Source organism: Rana temporaria, chromosome 3 (assembly GCF_905171775.1).
Source record: "Rana temporaria chromosome 3, aRanTem1.1, whole genome shotgun sequence".
Lineage (NCBI taxonomy): Eukaryota > Metazoa > Chordata > Amphibia > Anura > Ranidae > Rana > Rana temporaria.
In genome coordinates this window covers 386,795,234-386,821,127 of record NC_053491.1, presented here as the reverse complement: position 1 = coordinate 386,821,127, position 25,894 = coordinate 386,795,234, and the positions used below count along the sequence as shown (strand labels likewise).

Below are 25,894 nucleotides of genomic sequence, written 5' to 3'. Positions count from 1 at the left end.
TATGCCCTAGACCAGTGATGGGGAACCTTGGCACTCCAGATGTTTTGGAACTACATTTCCCATGATGCTCTACTACACTGCGGAGTGCATGAGCATCATGGGAAATGTAGTTCCAAAACATCTGGAGTGCCAAGGTTCCCCATCACTGCCCTAGACCATCACCTGGCGGGGACGCGCTCTTCCTCTTCCCGTGGATCTTGGCTCTTGGCTCTCAAATCCAATGACACGGCTACGGACGTCAAATGAATGACTCGGGAGCGTGCCTGCAAGGTAACCCCCCAGGGGGGCACTTCTCCTGCGGGGGAGGAGCCGCAAGAGCCACCGGGGGACCCCAGAAGTTGCGGATTGGGGCCACACTGTGCAAAACGAGCTGCATAGTGGAGGCAAGTATGACAGTTAATAAAAAAAATTTATTAATAACCCCCACAAAGCTTTACAAACCACTTTAATTAAACAAGCAGCAAGAACCATAGCAGCCCTTTTGACAAGACCAATTGATTTCTCCACGACCAAAGAGTCCTTACCCTGTTGGGGATCCTTACTAATTTGTCAAGGGATTCCGGATTGTGATCCCACACCTACAGGAGAAAAAAAAAAAAAAAAAAGGGGGTCTGAAATTAAGCTTTGCCTACTGAATGGCAAGCATAGTTGAGGTCAAGGTCCCTAAGGTCGACATAACCTTCCTGCCCGTCATTTGCTTAGTCTGTTGCATACCTGCTACATTCTGGACTATGCCTTTTTCTTCCGGAAAGGAAGATTGTCTGCGCCACCGAGTTTATCTGGTACCCTAAAAACTGTAGCTGCTGAGCCAGGATTGAAATTTGATATTTGAAGGTTCACAATCCAACCCAAGATTGCCAAAGGACTGCTGAATCTGAGCAAATCTTCTTGCAACCTCTCCCTGGATTGGGCAAAAAAAAATAAATAAATAGAGATCATCCAGATATGGGATTACTGCAATCCCTGAAGACGAAGTGGGGCAAGAGCTTCTGCCATTACTTTTGTAAAAATCCACAGGGCAGATGAAAGGCCAAATGGGAGGGCTTTGAATTGCAGATGTAGGACCTCTTCTCCCATTTTCACCACCAACCTCAGAAACCTTTGAGACTGGGGAGCTATAGGAAAATGAAGGTACGCTTCTCTTAAATCTATTGACGCTATGAATCATCCCTGTGCCAATAGATTGCCGACTGTGAAGATCGGCGACAAACGGAAGATTTCGTATGGACTCGACCCGTTTAGTGGTTTTAAGTTGAGGATGAGAAGAAAACTTCCGGATGGCTTCTTTATCAGAAGGACATGGGAATAAAATCCGATGATGTTCTTCCGATGACACCTGGATCACAACGCCGGCGCATCAGAAAACTCTGAAAATGCTATCTTTTGTCACTGGGACAACATGGTTAAAATATATTGATTTTTCATCATGCTTGCCCATTGGGGGAGGAATCCCTAAACATTTCCTCTTACTGGCAAAAACAAGTCATTGTGTCTTGCTGGCTGACACAGGAAGATGGAAAAGGAGCACACCTTTGCCTTTGGCCTTCTGCGTCGTTATTTTTCCTTGGGGCTTGCCGTCTTTCCCCTGAGCCCTTTGATGTAGAAAAAGATGTTTAATAGTTGATTTTTCTTTTTAACAGGAAATTATCTTTCCTTTTAAGAATTGATTCTAAAAAAAAAAAAAAAGCAATAATAGAGATTATATATATATATATATATATATATATATATATATATATATATATATATATATATATATATATATATATCTCAAAGTCCCCCATAAACAGAATTCCGCAAAGATCACTTTTGGATGCCATGTCTCCCGGCCAGTTGGCTAGGACTGCAGAACTTGCCATCATCCTTATAGACTCTGCCGACGCATCTGCACCGCAAGCCACAGCCGTGGATATGGTGAAAAGACAAATGAGTCGAGGATCTCTGATCTTAGGCGAGTCTGCCATGACGTGGGCTTTTATCCTTGGGATCCTTCAGGGTACCCATGTCCTCAAATGCCAGGTCAGTTGATCTAGACACCTGTAAAAAGGCTGCATCAAGTATAGGAACTTTATTCCAAAGTGCAGCTGGTTTGTCTAGCCCACCACGGATGCTGCCCACCCCCGACATCACCGCTGAATTTGACAGCTCCTCTCTCTCTGCATGCAGTTACATGTCAGTTTCACACAGTTAAACTATCAGGTCAGTGTGAAACCTGGCAGTGCCACTGCCAATCAGTGCAATCTGTACTGAGGACATCAAATGTGTGGTAAAGTGACAGGAGCATGCTTTCAAGTTTTCCGACAACAAATGTGTAATGTCGGATTTTTTGATCGCGTGTACATAAGTCCAAATAAAAAAAAAAATCCAAAGTACAAAAACGCATGCTCTAAACCAATGCCAACCACAAGACAATATTAGCAGAAGTTTCCCAAAGGGTGGCGCTAAAGAGCTGATAAACCACTTAGTTTTGTGTATGTTGGCCAACCAAGTTTTGCGGTCTGTATGCAGAACAAGTTTACAGCCAATGCCCTTCGCACAAAATTCCACAGATTTGTCCGATGGAAATCCAATCATGTGTACGAGGCTTTGGAATGACAATTACCGTATTTATCGGGGTATTGCGCGCACCCCTAAAGTGGACCCGCATTCCTGTAAAAAAAACATTTTAGTACTTACAGTTTTGGTGTCTTGCGCGGCGGCCTCGTCGGGTCCGGCGTCCATCTGCGGCTTCAGTGGTGTCCCCCTCGTCGGGTCCGGCGTCCTTCTGCGGTGTCATCCCCGCCCGATCCCCGCGCTGAGTTTGAACCACTGCGCCGGCATATACCGAGCGCAGTACACTCGGGTATAGTCGGGCAGGCTCGGCTCCTCTCGCGGTCACGTCCTGTACGTCCAGGACGTGACTGCGAGAGGAGCCGAGCCTGCCCGAGTGTACTGCGCTCGGTATATGCCGGCGCAGTGGTTCAAACTCAGCGCGGGAATCGGCGTATATCGCGCACCCACGATTTTGCCCTGATATTCAGGGCAAAAAAATGCGCGGTATACGCCGATAAATACGGTATGCAGTTATGCAACACTGTACTCATTTTTTGGGGGGGAAAGATAGAGCTCTTTTGCGTGCCGGATGCGCACCAAAGGGGGTGTTGCGAGGGGTGTGGTTAAGAAGCAGTTAATACATTTCTCCTGATTGTTGTTACGCTTTTAGAGGGTCAAGGGTTTACATCTACTTTTTAACCACCTCTATATTGTAATACAAAGGCAGGGAGGTGGACATATTTTTCTTGGGAACTATTTATAAATGGCGCTTTAGAAATCATACTGGCGTGTCTAGTGCACCCATAAATGACTATGATCTACGCTCAAAGTACACAGCCAATCAGAGTGGCTGTGAACCAATAACAGCCATCACAAGCGTATACACCAGTACATTCAACCACACGCAAAGAAGGAAGCTCCCTTTCCTCCGTTGTGATTGGAATGAATGTTTGTAAACACTGCAGGTAGGTGGCTTGATAGATTGAAGGTTGACTTGGGGGGGGGGGGGGCGCGGTTAAAGTGCCAGTGACCATCAATGATTAGGGGATCATTTACTGTAAATAAGGTAAAGTAAATGTAGCCAACCACATTTTGTCTTTCTGCCTTTATTTAGTTTAAAAAAAAAATAGAAATTATTAAAAGCTCTACTGGTGACAGCAAGAACATAAAATCAATTGGGTTGCAGTGTTCCATGAGTAATTGTCAGTCAAACTATCACAACACTGAAAACTTAAATTCTGACAGATTAGCCCATTTATGAAGCAGTTTAGGGCAATTTTTTCATATCTTAATTTTGATAGATTTGCACAAAACTTCAGTGCCGGTTTCCATTTCATTTTGCCACTTCTGCTTTCCTCGTGACACCTTAAAGTCAACCGGACGTCCATAAAGCACAAGACAAACAGACCAACTTTAATAACAGCCACTAAAGCAGAGTATACTTACCTCCCCACTGCTCCATTCAGCTACAAGGATACGATCTGTCCAAGGTCTATGTCATGGCGTGGCTCTTACACGGGGAGAAGAACTATCTCTGCTTCCATGCGACAGCTCTGGGGGCCAATTACTCACCAGCAGCGCATAATGGCAAGTGCAAAGAACTCAGATCAGATAGGAAAGCCCCTATAAGAGGAATCCTTCATGTGAGCAGCCAGGCAGCTCCCCAGTGAACTAAAATGAGCACCCACGCACCTCCTGCAGAAACAGATAGGAGGAGCATCTCTGGGTACCATCACGAACACCCAAGCGGTGTCTCAGGGACTAATGGAAGCACCTAAACTTTCCTTGAGATTAGAGTAAACACCCCTCTTGGAAATTAATGTGCCTGCCTGAGTTACAGGGACTAACATAAGAGCTCCAGTGCCCCTTTAGGTGGGTTCCCAATCACCCCTTCAGTGAACTGACATGGGCACCCAAGCGCCCCTCCAGGGATTGACACGGGCACCCAAGCGCCCCTCCAGGGATTGGCACGGGCACCCAAGCGCCCCTCCAAGGTTTACCGCTGGTGTGCCCCAGAGGACCAATATGGGCACCCAAGTACCCCCCCCGGGATTAACATGGGCATCCCTCCAGGATCTAATAGGGCACCCTACAGGGGACCAACACTGGCATCCCACAGGGGATCAATGTGTGCACCCCACTGCCTCTTTAGGGAATAATGTGACTAATGGCATCCAAGGGACCCTTCCAGAGACTAACATGGGCACCCCTCTGATGACTAAGGAGAGCAAGCTTCCAGAAATATGGAAATTCAAACACCCCTACGGGGGCTAATGTAAGTGTGCGCCAGCGGACCAATGTGGGCACCCCACCACCACTCTAGGGAATAATGACAGAGCCCTACCAGGGACCAAAGTTGGCACCCAAGCACCCCTCCATGGACCAAAGTTAGCACCCAAGCACCCCTCCGTGGACTAACATGAGGACCCCTCAAAGGAATAACATGTCCGCCCTCCAGGAAGTCATGGGTCACTCAAATGCCCCTATAAGAGGCTAGCATTGGCATACCCCAGGGGGTCAATGGGGGCACCCCATGAGGGACCAATGCGAGAACCCAAGCGCCCTACCAGGGACTAAAGAGGCCAGCTAAGTGTACCTCTAGGGAATAGTATGAAAGACCAGGTGTATTGCATAGGGACAATGTAAGCAGCCAGGACCACTGTCAGGAAGAGTTGTCAACAAACACGAGCATGTCCCACAACACATGACATTGCCCGGAACATAAACAACAGAGTCCCTGGAAACCTGTCCCCCCTCCCCATAGCTCCGCCCACCCCCTCCTACCTGCAGATCACCTGCCTCGTCCAGCCGCCCGCGGGGGGATTGTCCGGAAACTGGAGCAGCGGGCTCTTCCCTGCTGCCACTGATGCCAGAGCTACAGGTGCCGCCGCTGCTTCCGCCATTCCTGTTTATCCCCCCCCTCCACAACACACCGGAACTTCCGGGATTTCCTGCTTCCGGCGGTGGGCGGGGCGTTCCCACACCAAAACGTCCGAGAGGTGTATGGCTGCAGAGTGGAGCTCCATCGATGACAGGAGGCACGTGACCTCGCGCCACTTCTTTTGTTTTTGCAAAACTTTATTGTGAATCTCTACAGCTGGAGTTCTACTGTCACAGGAAACATGTGGCCCCCCACAAATACACTTTTTTAATTTTTAAATCAACTTTAATGTAACAAACAAAAAATAGACAATATCAAATAGATGCTATGACAGGAAGTGGAGGGCACTTGTTTCCTGTACATGAATTCTGTGTAGAGTGGAGCTCCAGTGACTGCAGTCCGCAGCAGATACTGAGCCGTCGTATCTTAGTTGCAATTTTAGGCTGGCCGCTAGGTGGCGCTTCCGTATATTTACGCATCAAATATGCTAATTAGCTAGATACGCTGATTCAGAAACGTACGTTGCCCGGCGCATTTTTTTACGTCGTTTACGTTAGGCTTTTTCCGGCGTATAGTTACTCCTGCTATATGAGGCGTATCCTATGTTAAAGTGGTTGTAAACCCACTTTTTTCACTTTTACCTACAGGTAAGCCTATAATAAGGCTTACCTGTAGGTATAAAGAATATCTCCTAAACCTGTACGGTTTAGGAGATATTCCCCTCGCAATGCACCGCTGATTGCAGCGGCGCATGCGCAGGGGGGAATCCACGGCGAAAGGACCGGCAGCCGCCGGACCTTGCCGAATTTAAATCTCCCGCGCTCACGCGCGGGAGTGACGTCATCGCCGCTCCAGCCAGTCACATCGCTGGAGCGGCGATACCCGGAAGACACGCCGGAGCAAAATGACATCTCGCTCGGCGTGGACCAGGTAAGTGTTCTTACGCAAATACGGTGTGACGTAAAGTATTGCAATGACTGCCATTTTATTCTCTAGGGTGTCTTAAAAAAAATATATATAATGTTTGGGGGTTCTAAGTAATTTTGTAGAAAAGAAACCCAACTGATTTTAACTTATAAACAACAGATCTCGGTCCTTAAAGCGGTTGTAAACCTGCAAAAAAAAAAATGTTTTTTGTTCACCTGAAAAGTAAAAGCCATAATGAGCTAGTATGCACTGCATATTAGCTCATTATGAAATACTTACCTCAAAACGAGGTGTAGGGAACTCACCTGGTCCACGCCGAGCGAGATATCATCTTGACTCGGCGTGTCTTCTGGGTATCGCCGCTCCAGCGCTGTGATTGGCTGGAGCGGCGGCGATGACGTCAGATTTAAATTCGGCAAGGTCCGGCAGCTGCCGGTCCTTTAGCCGAGGATCCCCGCTGCGCATGCGCCGCTGCAATCAGCGGCGCAATGCAGGGGGAATATCTCCTAAACCGTACAGGTTTAGGAGATATTCTTTATACCTACAGGTAAACCTTATTATAGGCTTACCTGTAGGTAAAACTTATAAAAACGAGTTTACAACCACTTTAAAGCGGAGTTCCACCCTAAAAATGAACTTTCTATTAACAGCTTGCCTTTAATGTAAAAAAACTTTTTTTTTTTTTTATTCACTTCTATCTGGCTGTTACTAGACAGAGTTTGTAATCTGCCTAGTTCCTGGTTCTAGGTGGTTCAACTTCCTATCCTAAGACCCCATTGCCTCCTGGGCAATGAGGACACTCATTTCCCAGGAGTCTCTGGGCATTACTGTGCCTAAAAATCACCCAGCATGCACCTCTCCCTGAAAACCAGGAAGAAAAAGGAACTGGGCTTCACATGCCCACACATATGATGGATACGGCCACAACATGAGCTGGAGGAGATAGGGCAATTATTAATATGTTTTAGGGACTATTTAATGTGATTAATTTTAGCTTGGAAAAAAATAAAATATGCCAAGAACCCTGCTTTAAGTTGTTAACTGACTTGTGGAGATCCCGTCCCCTTCCCCCATGTCACTGTATATGGGTTACCTATTAACCCCCAAATAAAGTAGTAGTAATAAAAGCAGTGTAATAAAAACATGAGATGGTTTTTGACATTTCCTTTATTAAAAATTACTAAATTTCCCTTGTGGTAGGTCCAACATAAATCACGATGTTTTCCACTGCTGAACCGCTGTAAAAAAACAAACAAAAAAACTGCATGATGAGTCTATGACATCACAAGGGGGCAGGGTCTCCAAATTACATCACCAGATGGCCACGCCCCAAAGTTATATAAGAACTGGCAGACACCGATGGCAGAATGGCGGGAGCCAGTGGCGGTGGAGGAAGACATTGTGATTGAAGTTGGAGTTACTGCGGGGGGACATTAGTAGTATTTAAAGCAGAGGTTCACCATAAAAAACATCTATGAACCATCCCATACAGCATACTAGAATCAGCTATAGTATGTTTTTTTTTTTTCGCTGTATTTACCGTTTAATCCATCAGTTTCGTTTCAGACTCCCCGCGGGGAGTAGGCGTTCCTATGAAGAGGGGAACATGATTGACGTCGGGCTATGGCGCGTCACGCGTTCCGAAAATAGCCGGAGTAGGACTCGGCTCTTCACGGCGCTATACGGCGCCTGCGCACAGACTAGGAGCTGACTGCGCAGGCGCCGTATATATCCGAGTCCTATTTCGGCTACTTTCAGAAACGCGTGACGCGCCATAGCCGGACGTCAATCATGTTCCCCTCTTCATAGGAACGCCTATTTCCCCGCCGGAGTCTGAAACGAAACTGGACGATTAAACGGTAAATACAGCGGCATAAAAAAAAAAAAAAACATACTATAGCTGACGCAAGTATGCTGGATGGGATGGTAGATAAAGAAAACATTTTTTTTAGGGTGAACCCCCGCTTTAAAAAAGGACTTGTCAAAAACCATCTCATGTTTTTATTACACTACACAGTTTTTTTTCTGGGTGAATGGGTAGGGGCTCTCTTGTTAAAGGAGGCTTCCAGATTCCGATAAGCCCTCCGCCCACAACCACAGCTAGGGTTGCCACCTCATCCCTTTAAAACCGAACACATATGAATTACACAGGTTCTGTGGCTAATTAAGGTGGTAATTAGACTCATTTGGTGCCTTACCTGCATTAAATTAGCCTCAGAACCTGTGTAATTCATATGTGTTCGGTTTTAAAGGGATGAGGTGGCAACCCTAACCACAGCCCAGGGTTGTGGGGAAGAGGCCCTTGTCCCCATCGTTGTGGGGAAATGGCCCTTGTCCCCATTAACATGGGGACAAGGTGCTTTGGGGTGGGCAGAGCCCCCCTTCCCCTAAGCACCCCCCCATGTTGAGGGCATGTAGCCTTGTATAGTTTAGGAGGGGGAGGAGCTCGCTCGACTCTCGTCCCCCCTCTTTCTTGCCTTGCCAGGCTGCATGCTCAGATAAGGGTCTTTCTTTATTTTGGCATGGGGTTTCCCCTCAAAATCAATACCAGACAGAAGGCGGGGGACTTCCTGGTGTACCATGCGAACACGCTGGAGCTTATCCTTACTTATGATCACTGTCATATGACTGTGATCAGCTGACAACCAAGCATTGAAAGACATTCTTTATACTCTCCAAGCCTATGGAACTCCTTACCCCAAACTATCCGTCTATCTCCTTCTCTTTTAGCTTTTCGAGGATCCCTGAAAACCCTCCTCTTCAGAGAAGCCTATCCTACCCACACCTAACAACTGTATTTTAACTTTGCCCACCTGATCACCCCCCACATCTACTACCCTCTGATCCACTTCACCCTCCCTTCTAGATTGTGAGCTCTAACGAGCAGGGCCCTCTGATCATTCCTGTATTAAATTGTATTGTAACTATAATGTCTTCCCTGATGTTGTAAAGCGCTGCGTAAACTGTTGGCGCTATATAAATCCTGTATAATAATAATAATACATAAAAATCGACTTTCCTCTGTTCCTTATGGCCAGAGAGCGAGACAGCCCGCTACACTGTGTCCAATCACTTAGTAGCCAAATGCAAAAAGAAAACAATCAGGTAAAACCTGGCCAGGATCTTGTTCACAAAGGCGTAAAGTACCCCCTGGTCATAACAGGGTTAAGTTGAGGGCTACATGTTGGTTATGGTCCATGCAGGTCACAGAGCTGCGTCTCCCCTCCCCCTGTGTCCTTGTTAGGGAAGGATCATGGTTCCCCAGGACACCCCCCTTTCTCCAGCTGGTCTTGTAGTTAATGATAACCTAAAGAATGCAGCACAGTGTGTCTGGAGCTCCAACCCCTTCCATGTGCCTTCCCCCCACCATACTAAATTGGTTAGGAGTAAAAACCTTGTGTGACTCCATTCAGAGGTAAGACTGACACCAACATGGCACATGTTTGTAAGCCCTCCGTTTCATTTATCTTACACCTAAAAACAACTTTTTTTTAACCGCCATCTGCGGAAAGATAAAAAAAAAAAACCTAGCTTAGTAAAATTTGCTGCATGTTCAAAGGTCTTTTTTTTTTTACCTTTTGTTACCATGATAAAGTTGAGGGCACTAGATCCCCCTACACACTTGCAATAACATGCATACATCTATAGGACATTTATAAACTAAAATAAATGCATGCAATGGTTTTCAATGGTATAATTCGCTGTGCGATTTTCAGAATATAGGCACATTTAGAGAAAATAGAAATCCATGTGCCATGGGGCAGATAAGATGTTTTGAGCACTTCTAAACACCCGTAAACTCAGGTACATTAACCACTTCAGCCCCGGAAGAAATTACCCCCTTCCTTACCAGAGCACCTTTTGTGATTCAGCACTGCGTCGCTTTAACTGACCTTTGCACGGTCGTGCGACGTGGTACCCAAACAAAATTGACATACTTTTTTTGCCATAAATAGAGCTTTGTTTTAGTGGTATTTGATCACCTCTGCGGTTTAAATTTTTTGCGCTATAAACAGAAAAAGAGCGACAATTTTTAAAAAAAAAAGCAATATTTTTTTACCTTTTGCTATAATAAATATCCCCCAAAAATATATATAAAAAAATTATAATTATTTCTCAATTTAGGCCGATATGTATTCTTGTACATATTTTTGGAAAAAAAAATCGCAATAAGCGTATATTGATTAATTGGCGCAAATGCTATAGTGTCTACAAAATAGGGGATAGTTTTATGGCATTTTTATTATTAATTTTTTTTTTTTTATTAGTAATGGCGGCGATCAGCGATTTTTTTTTTTTTTTTTTTTTTTTTTTTTTTTTTATCGTGACTGCAACATTATGGCGGACACATGAGATACTTTTGACACTATTTTGGGACCATTGTCATTTATTCAATGATCAGTGCCATAAAAATGCACTGATTACTATGTAAATGACACTGTCAGGGTTAACCACTAGGGGGCGATGAAAGGGTTAAGTGTGTTCTAGGAAGTGATTCTAACTGTGAGGGGGCTGGGCTACAAGTGACACGACAGTGATCATTGCTCCCGATGACGGGGAGCAATAGATCACTGTCCTGTCACTAGGCAGATCTCCCCGTTCTGCATCTCCGTGATTTAGCCCAGGTTCACACTGGGTAAGATTTGGTTCGATTTGAGATGTGATTTCACTTGTGAAATCGCATCTCAAATCGGCGGCATTTGCCGGCAATTGTCGGCAATGACACCGTCCTAATCTGCGGCGCTGCACCGATTTAAAAAAGTAGTTCCTGTACTACTTTTTGCGATTTAGGGCCGCGATTTACATTGACATCTGTGCAGAAACCTGCACAGATGTCTCTTAAATCGCGGCCGAAATTGGGACTGCCAGCGGGAGTGAAATCGCACGGCTTCACTCACGCAGCCCAGTGTGAACCAGGGCTCAATCGCGGGACACCGGCAGACTTCGAGTCCACAGGTCCCACTGTCACGAAGCATGCGACAGGCGCGTGTGTGCACCCGCACTGCGAGAAATTCAAAGAAACGTACAGGTACGTATTCAATATATGACCAAAAAAATAATTTATACAGTTTTCCCATAAAGGGTGCTTGCACCAGAATGTTTGGGCTAATTTACATGGGTGTTAAAAACTCAGCATACAGTGTATAGTTTTGTATGCAGCTGTACAGAAGTCAATATGTCAATCAACCAACTGCGCCTGGCTGAGTCTGTAGTTTCTGCCATATTTTACGCTTTACGCATGTAAACATTTCTGTTACTATTTAGATGCATGCAGCTTCCAGCAAACATGGACCCTATTGGACACTTCCGCAGCTCAGAGCCCACATGGAAATATCACCAATGTGTAGTTAGTAGGGAGCCACTCCTGCTTACACACTAACAGCCGATAGAGATAATCGCAAGAGAATTTGGCAGGCTGGTTGTATCCAAGTTGACCGATCATCTTGGTACATTCAGCCTGCCCATTAACGGTTTGAATCTCGGCGGGTTCAGCAGGCTGAACCGTTTATGGCTGGCCTTAGTAAGCAGCATTGTAAAAACATGATAAAAAATCATGACATCTGATCATTCACCAGCTCCCCTTCAGAACCTATTCAACATCCTCTGTACACAGGGATGGACTGGCCATTGGGACTACAGGGAGTTTCCCGGTGGGCTGATGGCTCAGTGGGCCGGCTTCAGTGACAGCAGACTGCCGCCCCCCTCAGCTCCTCTGTCTCTCCCTCCCTGCAGCGCTCACCTGGGGGGAACAAAGAAGCACGAGGAGGACCAGAGGAGCAGGGGGGACGACTGAGGAGCATGGGGGGAGGGGATAGACAGCTGACTCAACAGCTATGGCCTGGAAGTTTCTCACTTCTGCCTAATCTTGTCCCATAAGGGGGGGCCCCCGAACTGATTCTTTGCCCCGGGTGAAATAATGTCTAGCTTCCCCACTGGTACGGCCTATACGAGTACCAGTAACAGCCGTTCTACTCTAATAAAGTAGAACGGCTAGTGAAGGGGGAAAGGGGGCTTGGGTGGCCGGGGGGGGGGGTGGGTGTGCGGGAGTTGTCCGGCCGCCATGGGAGAGACCTGTCAAAGTGGGCCAGTCTGGATGAAGTCCAGGGCCAAATTTCTGTCCCAGTCCAGCCCTGTCTGTACATCAAGCTTAGCGAGAAACAGGAAATTACCTAAGGGGTGTGTTGTGCAACTTTGTAAGTAGATTACTTGTTAACGCTGATGGTGTGTTGGAATCCCATTTAACTGCTGTTTAACTGTCCTTGTGCTTTATACTGTCAGGTGACAGGCAATGTTGGTTTCTGCTCTAAGAAGATGTTCTGCAGGAGTGTCCGGTGCGGTGGTCCGGGCAGGGGTCCCCGTGACTCCTGGACAGGTGCATCGTCATAGTAAGAAAATCCACTTAAGTTACCTTAGAACTAATCATGATTGGATTATAGGAGTTTGAATATTCAGTCTTAAAGAATATGTAGACCCAACATTTTATATCCCTGATATGTGCCTGTGTACTTTTATGAAAAAGTATCCTGTTTTCTTTGCATTTCTTCCTGTGGGAAAACCCTGGTGATCCTGCCAGTCCCTCTGTTTTCAAATTTTTAAAACTGGGCAAACTAAACATGAGAGCACAGCGTGGTCAGTTCCCTAGCTATGCTGGGAACTCAGCCTGCTCTCCTCCAATGATCAGACGACCCCCCTTGCACAGCCTTTCACTGGGAAGAATAGTGTGCTGTTGGGTCTCCTCCCCCAGCTCTTATGCAGCAGAGAACAGAGAATATGTGATCACATTTAAAAAAAAAAAAAAGGGGGGGGGAAAGGTGTTAATTTTTTTATGCACAAATGTTTTGCCTTTCATTTTTATTTTAAAACTGAATAGGTGGTTTTACAAGGTGAGGGTTTGCAATCACTTTAAAGTTGAAGGCCTGGTTAACACTGGTGCGACATATGCTCTGACTTTGGGAGCTCGCATGACGTGTATAAATCAATGATTCCCTATGAGAGCTGTCCTAACTGGTCCGACAGAAGTGGGTCTGATTTTGAAAAAGGTTCCTGCACTACAATGGTCCGACTTGGGCATGATTTCAGCCTATTGATTTAAATGCAAGTCATATCCAAGTCGGATGATCGTCTCAACTGATCCGACTTGTGCCATGTGACTTTTTCTCTGAGGATCTTGAAGGGCCCCCCCCCCCCCAAGACCATACCAGACCCTTCAATCTTTGTTTCTACATAAAAATCAACTTCCTCTGCTTCTTATGGCCAGAGAGTGAGACAGTCCGCTACAATGTGTCCAATCACTTAGTTTCACTCTTCGGTCTGGTATGGATTCAAGGGGAACCCCCACGCCAAAGTAAAAAATAAAAAAACGGTGTGGGGTCCCTCCAAAATCCATTCCAGACCCTTATTGGAGAATGCAGCCTGGCAGTTCAGGAAATAGGGGGATGAGTGAGCACCCCCCCCCCCCAATGGATCATACCAGGCCACATGCCCTCAACATGGGGGGGTGGGTGTCCCTGTGTTGATGGGGACAAGGGCCTCTTCCCCACAACACTGGCCGGTGTTTGTGGGGGAAAAGTGCCGGGGGCTTATTAGAGTCTGGAAGCCCCCTTTAGCAAGGGGTACATTGTACTACTACTCATTCACACACAAATGTGTCAAAAATAAAATCAGTACACAAGTTTTTGACAAAGTCCTTTATTAAAAAGGTCCACCATCGTAGCTCCAATGTGTCTTCTCCCTCCGGTGATGTCATGTTCTTCCGGTTCTTCTCGCCGCACTGATGTCTTCTTCCTCTTGTTCTTTCTCCGGTTCTTCTCACTGCGCTGATGTCTTCTTCCTCTTGTTCTTCCTCCGGTTCTTCTCGCTGCGCTGATGTCTTCTTTCTCTGGTTCTTCCTTCAGTCCTTCTCCCAACGCTGGCTCCCGCTGTTGTGTCGGCTCATTCTGTCTACCATTTATTTTATAGACATGGGGTGTGGCCATCCAGTGATGTCATCCAAAGACCACGTCCCTTTTGATGTCACCGCCCGGGGCCTGACAATGTAGTCTGCCAGGGTCATCTGGATTAAAAATCTGGCTGAACAGAACACATTTTTTTTGGACAGTTTAAATATATTTATGCATTCTAACTCTGTGGGTTTGATTGATAATGATTACAATAGGTACGCAGAAGCTACTCATTTACATTGCCTGTACTGGCATGGCCCCATCAGTTAACAACCACCCACAAGACCATCCTCCCTAATGAAGTGACGGGCAGGTACTATCACCCTGGTTTCCTGCAGGAGCATGAGTAGTTGAGCCCCCTACACATATATGGTCCCTAGGAGTGAGATCTCTACTGGGATAACTTGTGAATGATCTGGCTCTGAGTTTGAGTTATATATCCAGTAGTATTTCGTCATTTTTATTCCCCCCCCCCCCCCCCCACAGTTCACCAGTGAGTTGTTAATGAACAAACCTATCCTTTAGTCTTCTTGTTCACATGTATTTCAGAAAATCATTGGACTTTATCTCCATATGCTGTCTTTGCCTGATGATGAACTTGTTAAAATTTGAAGGCAGAGCTGAACAATATGGAAAACACGGTACTATCTACTCAAAATAAACATGAGGCCTACTCCAACATTTGGATTCATTGGAATATGTTTGTTTTCTCAGATTAGAGTAAAGCCCTGCGAAGTAATGAGCCACTCTGCCCTCTTCTAGCGTACTGCACCCACCCTTTACCAACCACTCCCCCCCCCTTTTTTTCCCTCTCTCTTGCCCTCTCTTTCCACATTCCTACTAAGGTTGCCACCTTTTCTTCTAGCCAAACCCAAACACTTTAGTATCCTGGGACACCTTTGGATGCTCCAGGGAAAGTAGTAATGCGGTGCTCATAGCATGCCGCAGAAAATGGTGGGTGTGGCCAACTTGCTCTTGCTGACATCATCGCCCTGTCACCCAGTGATGCCAAACATGCCCCCAGACAGCTTCCCGCAACTCCCAGACAACAGATTTGTGTGTGACTATCTTGGTTAGTTGGGAAGCCACAGCCCTGTCTGAATAATGTGTCCGGGTTTCAGTTTGCCTGAAACCTGAACACATGATTCAAAACCCGGACTGTCCGGGTGAACACTGGACAGGTGGCAACCCTAATTCCTACCCTGTTTCCTCATTATACATATCCTGTATTTACAATGTACAAGGGATAAAAATGTGTATCCTCTGCATTCATAACGTTAAGTATAGTCTAGAGTGGTGCTGGTGCATGATGCATGATGTCTTTAAGGCTGCATTCACACCTGAACGCGGCGTATTGTACCGCGATTTGCCGCGACAAATTGCGGCGTTTTGTCCCACGATTTTTAGCCTACAATACGCCGGAGGGGTGATTGAAACATTGTCGGCTATGCCGAAAGCCGCCTGAAAAAAAGGGTCCGGGACTTGTTTTGAGCTTCAGGCGTACGGCGTTTTGGCGTTCGGCGTGGAGATGTGAACCATCTCCATAGCCGACAATGTTAAATCACCCCTCCAGCGTATTGCAGGCTGCAATAGCGTCGGGCTTCAGGCGTTAAAACGCCTAGGTGTGAATGGAGCCTTAGACTGACCATATTGTAGTCAGGTATCCTTGATTGGTTATCTCTGCACTTGATGATGCATACACTGTATGCTGTATCTTTTGACGGATTGTTGCTGCGTTACAGTACTACTGTATATTAAATTTTTCTTTATGAATGCTGGATACCTTAAAGGGGTTGTAAAGGTACAATTTTTTTTTCCTAAATCGCTTCCTTTACCTTAGTGCAGTCCTCCTTCACTTACCTCATCCTTCGATTCTTGCTTTTAAATGTCCTTATTTCTTCTGAGAAATCCTCACTTCCTGTTTTTCAGTTTGTAACTCCACACAGTAATGCAAGGCTTTCTTTCTGGTGTGGAGTGTCGTGCTCGCCCCCTCCCTTGGACTACGGGAGAGTCAGGACGCCCACTAACACACAGCTCCTTTCTCTATCTGCAACGTAGAGGGAGGGGGCGAGCACGACACTCAACACCAGGGAGAAAGCCTTGCATTACTGTGTGTAGTTACAGACAGAAGAACAGGAAGTGAGGATTTCTCAGAAGAAATAAGGACATTTAAAAGCAACATGAGGATGAGGTCAGTGAAGGAGGACTGCACTAAGGTAAAGGAAGCTATTTAGGAAAAAAAATTGTACCTTTAAAACCCCTTTAAAGTGTTACTAAACCCAGGACCCTGCATTTATCTGGTCTTCCGCAGTACACAGAACATGGAAATGCAATTATTATAGTAAATATAAACTGCTAAATACCGTTTCTCATCAGCAGTATAATAGCAGTCTTGTGACTTCTATCAGTGTCTGGTTTAAGCTTGTAGGAGGAGATTCCATTCTTCTCTGACTGTCCTATGAGGCTTCAAGACCCCTGACCCTCTCTCTGGACAGTGCTGATTGGTCCTGTGCCGATCACATGCACCCTCTTAGGAAAAAAAAAATCTCCAGCAATACACACCAAACTGAGCATGTACAGAGTGACTCCAAAGGCTCTGTCTTATCAGGAGATGGATTGGGGACAATTGAAGAAGGGGAGGATCAGACGAGGCAGGATCAATTGGCCTTTTTACACAGTGCAGAGGATAAACCTCTTTGGTTCCACAGTGAGTATAACAAGCATGCTTTACTGCATATACAGACTGATTTTACTTTTGTGGGTTTATCAACACTTTAAATAAACAATTTGCAAGATTTGAAGGCAGACAGAACAAACTTCTGATTGCCATATTCTGCCAGTCATCAAAACAGTTAGATTTCCATGTAGAGAAACTCTACCCTCATTAATTTATTAAGTCAGTTAATCTTTTTCCAAACAGAATAAATAGCATTTATTAATAGTAATTCTTTGGTGCACATGCAGGTTCTACATTCAGAATACACTCCAGTGTGGAAGAAGCGCTGGCAGAGGGGAGGCCTGTTGTGGCACTGGAGAGCACCATTATTACTCATGGAATGCCCTATCCCCAAAATATCAGGTATTTATTTTGAATCTTGGAACTGTATTGAGCATGGCTTCCAACAGAGTCAGGGCATAACTGCACTAATGGGCCCAGATTCACGTAGATCGGCGCAAAAATGTGCGGGCGTAACGTATCTCATTTACGTTACGCCGCCGCATGTTTTTCAGGCAAGTGCTTTATTCACAAAGCACTTGCCTGTAAAGTTGCGGCGGCGTAGCGTAAATCACCCGGCGGAATTCAAATTCGGCGGGTAGGGGGCGTGTATCATTTAAATGAAGCGCGTCCCCGCTAAATGAACTGCGCATGCGCCGTCCGTAAAATATCCCAGTGTGCATTGCTCCAAATGACATCGCAAGTACGTCATTGGTTTCGACGTGAACGTAAATGACGTCCAGCCCCATTCACGGACGACTTACGCAAACGACGTAACTTTTTTAAATTTCGACGCGGGAACGACGGCCATACTTAACATTGGCTGCGCCTCATAGACCCAGGGGCAACTTTACGCCGGGAAAGGCCTAACGTATACATCGTAACTTTACTGCGTCGGCCGTGCGTACGTTCGGGAATTCGCGTATCTAGCTAATTTGCATACTCAAAGCATATTTCGACACTTAGCGGGACAAAAAAAAAATGCACTTAAGATCCGACAGCGTAAGAGACTTACGCCTGTCGGATCTAATGGTTATCTATGTGTAACTGATTCTAAGAAGGATGGTCTGTGTTCATCCGATGCCCCCATAGGGGATAGCGGAGAAAAGACAGGGCGGTCCCTGCACAGTGTGCGGGGACCGCCCTGTCATCCGCCGGCTCAGCGGGGATCAACGGATCGATCCCCCGCTGAACAAGCGGAGGTGCACGGGGCCGATCATTACTGATCCGCCACGTGTGAAATGGGCCTAAGGGTATTATCTGTGACTTTTCCACAAATGCTGATACATTTGTCCAGCAAAGTTTTACAAATGGATCCTTTATTATTGCTAGATGCAAATTCATAGAACAAAACATGGTTGTAAAAAATCAAAGATTACTTTTAAACTCACTATTCAGAATACCGAGTTTCATTCACCCTTTCCTTCTGCCATGCAACTTACAGAATGGCAAATGAAGTGGAAGAAATTGTTCGGTCGAATGGATCAGTTCCAGCAACGGTGGGTATCATAGACGGTAAAGTTCATATTGGGCTCCACGAAGAAGAATTGAAATTCCTGGCGACCACCAAAGGCTGCGTGAAAGTGTCAAGGAGAGACCTGCCATTCGTCCTCAGCCAGGTAATAAAGCTTGATTGTACAGTTTGTTCATTTTTTTTGTTTAATACTGTATATAAGACAGATGAACTTGATCAATGTGTGAATCTGTAAATAAATTGTATTTATATTTGTACATACTCGCCCATTTTGTCCACTCCTGACAAAGCAATGGTCTGCCGCGATACGTGTGGATTCTTTAGCTTCACCAGTCCTACCACATTGATATACCTACCAATTAGGCACCACCTACTTTTTTATATGGGGTATTTGTGATATCAGAAGAATGTTATTGATACCTTTTATTAGAAACGTATTATTGTATATGTACTGCTTTTGGATGATCCTTAGGTATTTATTATGTAGCATTAACCCCATAGGAGTCACTGGATAGGATTGGTGCTCTGTTCTTTACCTCGACTTTCCCAAGAACATCAGCCCCTCTAATACACCAGATTAAGTGTGCAAACATACAATATCACAGGAAATTAAGTAATACCCAGTCCCCAATAGTAGTGCTATATCAAAGAAAACAGGCACCAAACCAGGTAGTAGAGGTAAACTTAAAGGGGTTGTAAAGGTAAAGTTTTTTTCACCTTAATGCATTCTACCGCCCCCCCCTCCCGTCATACTTACCTGACCTCTCGAAAGTCCCGCGCTCGGCCCCCAACATCCTCAGCCTGGCCGTTGATTGGCTAGAGCGGATGGATTTAAAGCAGCGCAGCCATTGGCTGGCACTGCTGTCAATCACATCCAATGACGCGGCGCGACGGGGGGCAGGGCCGAGTGATACAGTGAGCAGCTATGGCCGCTCGCTGTATCACGGAAGGACTCCACACAATGCGAGGGAGCTTGCATGAATGTGTAGAGTTCTTGCGGGGAGGACCAGAGACAGCCGCCAAGGGACCCCAGAAGACGTGGATCGGGGCCACTCTGTGCAAAAGGAGCTGCACAGTGGAGGTAAGTACGTTTTTTTTATTTTATTTATTATTATTTTTTCTTTACAAAACTTTAATATATTGTCACCCAATTTGGTTGGTAACTAGGCAAGCATAAAATGGATTACCAATGGTAATAACACAATTTAGCATGCAAAGTGATTATCAGTAAGGACTAGGCATAAGATGACATTTGGCACCATTATAGTGGATAGGATATTACCGCTCTACCAAAGAGGAGGGAAGGGGGGAGAAAAGGGGTTAGGAGGGGGAGGGAAAAGAAAAGGGGGGAGGGGAAGAGAAAGATAGAAAGGGAATACTGCTGCAACACTGAAGGTGTATCAAACCCAAAATTGTTAAAATAAATAAATTGTGCTGCGCTGTGTGATAGGGTAGATGAATGAAAGAAAAGACAGTTGCTATAACTGATATGTGAACATCAAAAAATATTAATCGCTGATATTGGTGATCCAAATGACATCCAATCAAAAATACAGAGTGCTCAGTGATAATGAAGCATGCACTGCTATATAGTAGCAAACCTAAAGCAACACACATGAGTGATAATAAGAAATCGCATCAGTGTCCATGCAGAAAAACAGCAAAACCAATGCTGTTTAAAAGATCAAAATATCAAAGGAACAATACACAATAAAGTGCTGGTGCTTATGCGGAAATATTCAGCGTGAAGGTGGTGCAGAGAAGGAATTCCAATATCCTTATGAAGTTTTAGTGAGGGTGTCCCCTTACCTTACTGCTGTAAGGTAACAGCATGTATATTATGGCCAATGATGTTCCATTAGTGTGTCCCAGTAAACTGTAATCTTTCTCTGTGGCTAAAGTCCCCCTCAGGAGTCACGTCCAATGGACAACAATGACCGTCACCCAGGGAGGTAAAAAGCGCCAATAGTGCAGTATTGTTTAAAAGTTTTTAATAATAAAAAAAAGGCATACATTATGGTACTCACATGAATGCAATAAAAACAAGTGGCGAGTTTGCAAGCGTCACCTCTGGTACCTCTTAGTGGACTCTGGACTCTTACGCGTATTCGTCACGACACGTCACTTCTTCCTCCTCATGGTGTTGGGTTGGTATAGGTGCAGTCTAGGTTTGGAATAAGTGCAATATATGGTGCAGTATGGGTACACTATGGGTTGGGTACACTTGGTGTCCTGCTCTCAGTGGCTCAGTCCCTGTTAGCAGTATAAGCAATGGGCGAATAGCCCTCTCACCAGTCCCCGAGATGCTGAGGTGACCTCTTGCTGTAGAAGGAAGGGGTCCCCCTCGGTCTCTCCTGAAAAGCCTTTGGTGATCAGCGGTGGAAAGCAGAGGGTGAGTGGACACTCCAGTCTCCCTGTAGCAGTGGTGCGGGTGCTGTGATGTAGACAGTGCTGCACTGCCTCCAGATGTCATCACTCCCAGTCTCGGGCTTGGATTTTTGCTTGTCTGGTCTCCTTTGGCAGGGGAATATCTAGGCAGAGGTGCTCTCTCTCTCTAACTCCCTTGGTGCTAAGAGGAAGAACTTTTTTTAATAAAAATGACCCCTTCCTACTGCACAATGGATTTTCCATTTATGACTGCCGTCTCAAACTGCAACTCCCAGGATTCTCAGCACTGTGCATGAAAGTCTATAAGCAGGGGTCTCAAACTGGTGGCCTTCCAGCTGTTGTGAAACTACAAGTCCCACGAGGCATTGCAAGGTTGACAGTTACAAGCATGACTCCCACAGGCAAAGGCATGATGGGACTTGTAGTTTTGCGACAGCTGGAGGGCCGCCAGTTTGCGACCCCTGGTCTATAGGCTTCCTTGGCTTTAGCTCTCTCCCTGCTGGCTGGAAAAGAATGGTGCAGCATAACGTCAGTATAAAAAAAAAGGAAATATTGTTGCGCAGACCCAACATATAGTGCAAAAAAGTGTTATCAGCCGCGTCTTAAGTGTGCCATACAGCACAAACAAACATAATAAAAAAAGGGAAGTCGCGCTAATTTAAAATGATATAGTTAAGCACCAGTGACTAATAAATTAGAAACAATTCAATATATGGTGGTAAACACCATCAATATTGTAAGTGCAAATTGTGAATGTCTACTGGATATCATAAATGTCTCTGCAGTTGATATAGACGAATTGACAGTCTAGACAAGCCAAGAGATTATGAAGCAGTCCACAGGTGTAGTGATGAAAGGAATCTTAGGTAGCAGTGATGGCAACCACGCTGTGTTCAGAACAAACAGGAGACCTCCACCACAGATAATACTGACTCTTACCAGAATTCAGTGAATAATAAGCATAAAATCAAATCCAGCAGCAGCCCAAATGGTTATCTTCAACCAGCGATATCCCAATAGGGGAACTCTCCATACATTAGTGATCACCATTAAAATCCAAGCTCCATAGATATGTAAGGAAACACCAAGAGGGGAATATAGCGTAATACTGCGCTGATTTATTGTAACATAGAACAGCTGAATGCTTACTTACATTTCCAAAGATAAAAATAGGCATCAAGCGGGCATAAAATTAAGTAGCAGAGCAAAAAGAACACAGCCGGCCGGACTGTGTGTTGGCGTACGTCCGGAATATCCGGATCCTTACACTAGCAAACGCGGTAACGTCAGGGCGTCTCCTCCCGACGTTTCGTCACGATAGGGACGTGTTCACGGGGTAAGGAGACGCCCCAACTCACCGCACATATATCGAACAAAGGGGCGGAGCCAACCAGGGGGCAGATCCAATCACGATCGCTCATCCTCCATTTTGACTCCTGGAAACCTGCAACGCCTGCTAATGCAAACCGCTGCCACAGTGAGGGAAAAAGTTTGTACATTTTCCCCTGAAACAAAAAAAGCAATTTTATTTAAAAACTTCTACTGAGACTCACAGTCTTGGAAGCCGGAAGGTCAAGGGAAATAGGCTAATATAAAAAAGGGTATAATCCTCATAAAACTATAGCCAAAATACAATGCTACCAGCGCATTGATCCCTGTCTTAACCGGTCATCTAAAGTTTAAAAACAAACAAAAACATATGGAAAATGCGATCACCGGAGTCCACCCCAGGTTATCTACACCCCCATGTACATAGATTGACATGTAAAGTTAATACAGTAAGCAATCCTAGCTAGGTTAAAAGAACAAACTATATAACAATAACAGAATTAAACGTCTATGTTTACACTGAATGTATACAATAAAAAATGAAAATAAAAATATATCACATTAGTCAATGGAATATTCATGATTTAAAATGCCACATCAATACAAACTCTCTGAACTCTCTCTTTTAGGGAAAGAGATTAGTATATTATATCAACATTGAAGGGCTAATGTATATTTAGGTAGGTAAAGATAACAACTCATATACCCAGAATAGCTCTCCGTAACAGATTACACCAAAACAAATTTATTTTTATAAAACAGAAAATTATGAATTATCCAGAAAGCAATTCAAGTCTACCTCGATATTTAAACCATGAGGCGTATAGCATTTAATTTTATATATCCAGGACATCTCGGTCCTGGATATAGATCTGACCAAGTCACTCCCCCTCCAATGAGCGGTAAACTTGTCAATCCCAAGGAATATAGTATCCTTGGGATTACATGCGTGGGCAGTGTCTCAGCAGAGGGAGATAAGAATAAAAGGCAGTGGGGTAGATTCAGGAACGAATTACGCCGGTGTATCCATAGATACGCCGCGTAATTCAAAAGCTGCGCCGGCGTATCTATTTTCTGTATTCAGAAAGCTAGATACGCCGACTGTAGCCTAAGATACGACTGGCATAAGTCTCTTACGCCGTCGTATCTTAGGGTGCATTCTGACGCTGGCCGCTAGGTGGCGTTCCCGTAGTTGTCAGCATAGAGTATGCAAATTGCATACTTACGCCGATTCACAAACGTACGCGCCCCCGACTGTATTTTTTTACGTCGTTTGCGTAAGTCGGTTTAGTCATAAGGCTGCTCCTGCTATTAGGAGGCGCAGCCAATGGTAAGTATGGACGTCGTTCCCGCGTCGCGATTTTCAAATTTTACGTTGTTTGCGTAAATCGTCCGTGATTGCCGCTGGACGCCATTTACGTTCACGTCGAAGCCAATGACGTCCTTGCGACGTCATTTACCACAATGCACGTCGGGAAAATTTAGGGACGGCGCATGCGCGGTACATTCGGCTACGGGAACATTTGAATTACGCGCGCTTACGCCGGCCCCTTTTACGCAACGCCGCCGCAAATTACAGAGCAAGTGGTTCGTGAATACAGCGTTGCTCCTGTAATTTACGGTGGCGTAGCGTAAAAACGATACGCTGCGCCGCCGTATCAGTGCGCGGCCCTACCTGAATCTGGCCCAATGTCTCCTTCTCCATATTACTGTAGCCCAGCACCTGGCTACAGTTATATACAGTATGATCATCAGAAGCATATGATTTTACTATTGCTGCCTTTCTGCTTCTTTGATATTGGATGTTTGTATATATCAGATCTCTCTATTGGAAATGACCTGAGTCAAACCAGCACAGGGTTCATACTAATGTTTTATTTGCTGTGAAAATAGACAAACTTTCCGGCAACAAATGTCCTACGTCGGCTAATCCGATCGTGTGTACACAAGTCCATCGGACTAAAGTCCAAAGTACAAATACGCATTCTCAGAACCAATGCTTAACATCAGACAACAATAGCAGAAGTTTCCCAAAGAGTGGCAGTAAAGAGCTGAAAAACCACGTGATTTGGTGAAAGTTGACTAAAAAAGTCCTGCCCTGTGTATGCATACCAAGTTCACGGCCAACGCCCATTCAGAGCAAAATCCACAGAAATGTCTGATGGAAGTCCAATCGAGGCTTTACAAAGCCTTTTAAGGCTTCCTGAGTTTTCAGGTGACCAGGGTGTCCTGGTGCTATGTACAGCCATCCATTGACATGAATGGGTGAATGCGGCTGTACACACTGCTACATGTGTAAAGTGGTTCATATGCACAGACGTAGGCCCGGATTCACAAAGCACTTACGCCGACGTATCTCGATATACGCCGCGTAAGTGTAACTATGCACCGTCGTATCTGTGTGCCGTGCACACAGAACTAGATACGCCTGAAAATACGCTTCATCCGACCGACGTAACTTTCCTACGCCGGCGTATCGTGGGCGCATATTTACGCTGGCCGCCTCATTGCAAATATGCAAATGAGAGAGATCCGTCGATTCACGAACGTAGTTGCGCCCGGCGCATAATATACACGGTTTGCGTAAGGCTTACGTCCGGCGTATAGTTATTCCCCATCTGAGGCTCAACTCAAGCAAAGGTATGGCCCAGGGAACAGCCGTCGTATTTTACGTCGTTTACGTAGTAGTACGTGAATAGGGCTGGGCGTAGGTTACGTTCACGTCGTAGGCAGTGATCCGTCGTATCTTAGGGAGTAGTTTCGACGTGATTCTGAGCATGCGCACCGGGATACGTCCACGGGACGGCGCATGCGCCGTACGTTATTCGTAACTTTATGACGCTCAGTCCTTCATTTACATGGGGTCACGCTTCATTAGCATGGCTCACGCCCACTTCCACCTACGCCGGCTTATGCCGAGGGAACCCAGCGTAGATTTGGGAGCGAGTGCTTTGTGAATACTGTGCTTGCCTCTCTGCGCTGGTTCGGCGTAGCGTAAAAAAGATACGCTACGCCGGCATAAATATGCGCCAATGTATGTGAATCCGGGCCGTAATGTCCTGAAAATAGGTAGTGTGTATTCACAAAATCAGCGGCGCATAATTGCATACAGCAATTCACCCATTCATGTCTACTGTACGCAGTGCCAGGACATCCCAGGCACCAAATTATGAAGTGTGTTTATGCTATGCAGACAAATGCACCCATGTACTTGAGCCCTAGTAAAGCTTGTCATTTGTGCATATTATATAGTAGTGCAGGCATTTTTTCAGTATATATCTTTGCTGACATTTAGGACAAAGTGCAAAACCACAGGTGAGGTATTAGTCCATATGCTCCCAGATATCTTAAAGAAAACTTCTTTAGAAGAATGAACTTCACAGCGAATGTCTTCAGAAAAAAGGATAGTACAGGGCTGACACAACCTTCCACCAAGGCACACCTGAGTGACAAAACAATGCCCTTACCAGATGTGGAGACCACAACGGTGGTCAGACTGGTCCCGGGTATATTTAGAGTCACCCAAATGACTGTATGTAGCACACTGGATCTGCTTCAAGCTATTTCCCATCAGTCAGAACGGATGAATGGCTCAGATGCAAAAAGAAAAGAAAAAGGGCCCATAGTGCAACTTTGCAAAACAATTTAATGATCAAAGTAAAATATTGCACTTACAGATAGGTGGAGAATCATAAGCCCAATAAGGT

General features: G+C 45.4%; 2 protein-coding genes across 9 annotated transcripts in view; one reads left to right on the top strand and one right to left on the bottom strand.

The window, feature by feature from the left end:
- The window catches only part of MKRN1 (makorin ring finger protein 1), a 37,206-nt gene extending 31,719 nt beyond the window's left edge, over positions 1 to 5,487 (bottom strand). For 2 of the 4 annotated variants that reach the window (XM_040345737.1, XM_040345740.1), the window contains exon 1: positions 5,317 to 5,486. In XM_040345737.1, the coding sequence (XP_040201671.1) occupies positions 5,317 to 5,435 (119 nt within the window). In that variant the 5' untranslated portion in view covers positions 5,436 to 5,486. Of the gene's footprint in view, positions 1 to 524; positions 579 to 5,316 lie in introns of all 4 variants that reach the window. The other 2 variants (XM_040345741.1, XM_040345739.1) reach the window with 2 other exon arrangements.
- Positions 5,488 to 6,322: 835 nt separating this feature from the next.
- Positions 6,323 to 25,894, top strand: part of LOC120932901 (pseudouridine-metabolizing bifunctional protein C1861.05-like) — a 63,414-nt gene continuing 43,842 nt past the window's right edge. Inside the window, exons 1-4 of one of the 5 annotated variants that reach the window (XM_040345735.1) lie at positions 6,323 to 6,343; positions 12,620 to 12,726; positions 17,245 to 17,359; positions 18,441 to 18,615. In XM_040345735.1, the coding sequence (XP_040201669.1) occupies positions 12,630 to 12,726; positions 17,245 to 17,359; positions 18,441 to 18,615 (387 nt within the window). In that variant the 5' untranslated portion in view covers positions 6,323 to 6,343; positions 12,620 to 12,629. Of the gene's footprint in view, positions 6,344 to 9,630; positions 9,786 to 12,619; positions 12,727 to 17,244; positions 17,360 to 18,440; positions 18,616 to 25,894 lie in introns of those variants that run through there. The other 4 variants (XM_040345736.1, XM_040345734.1, XM_040345732.1 and 1 more) reach the window with 4 other exon arrangements.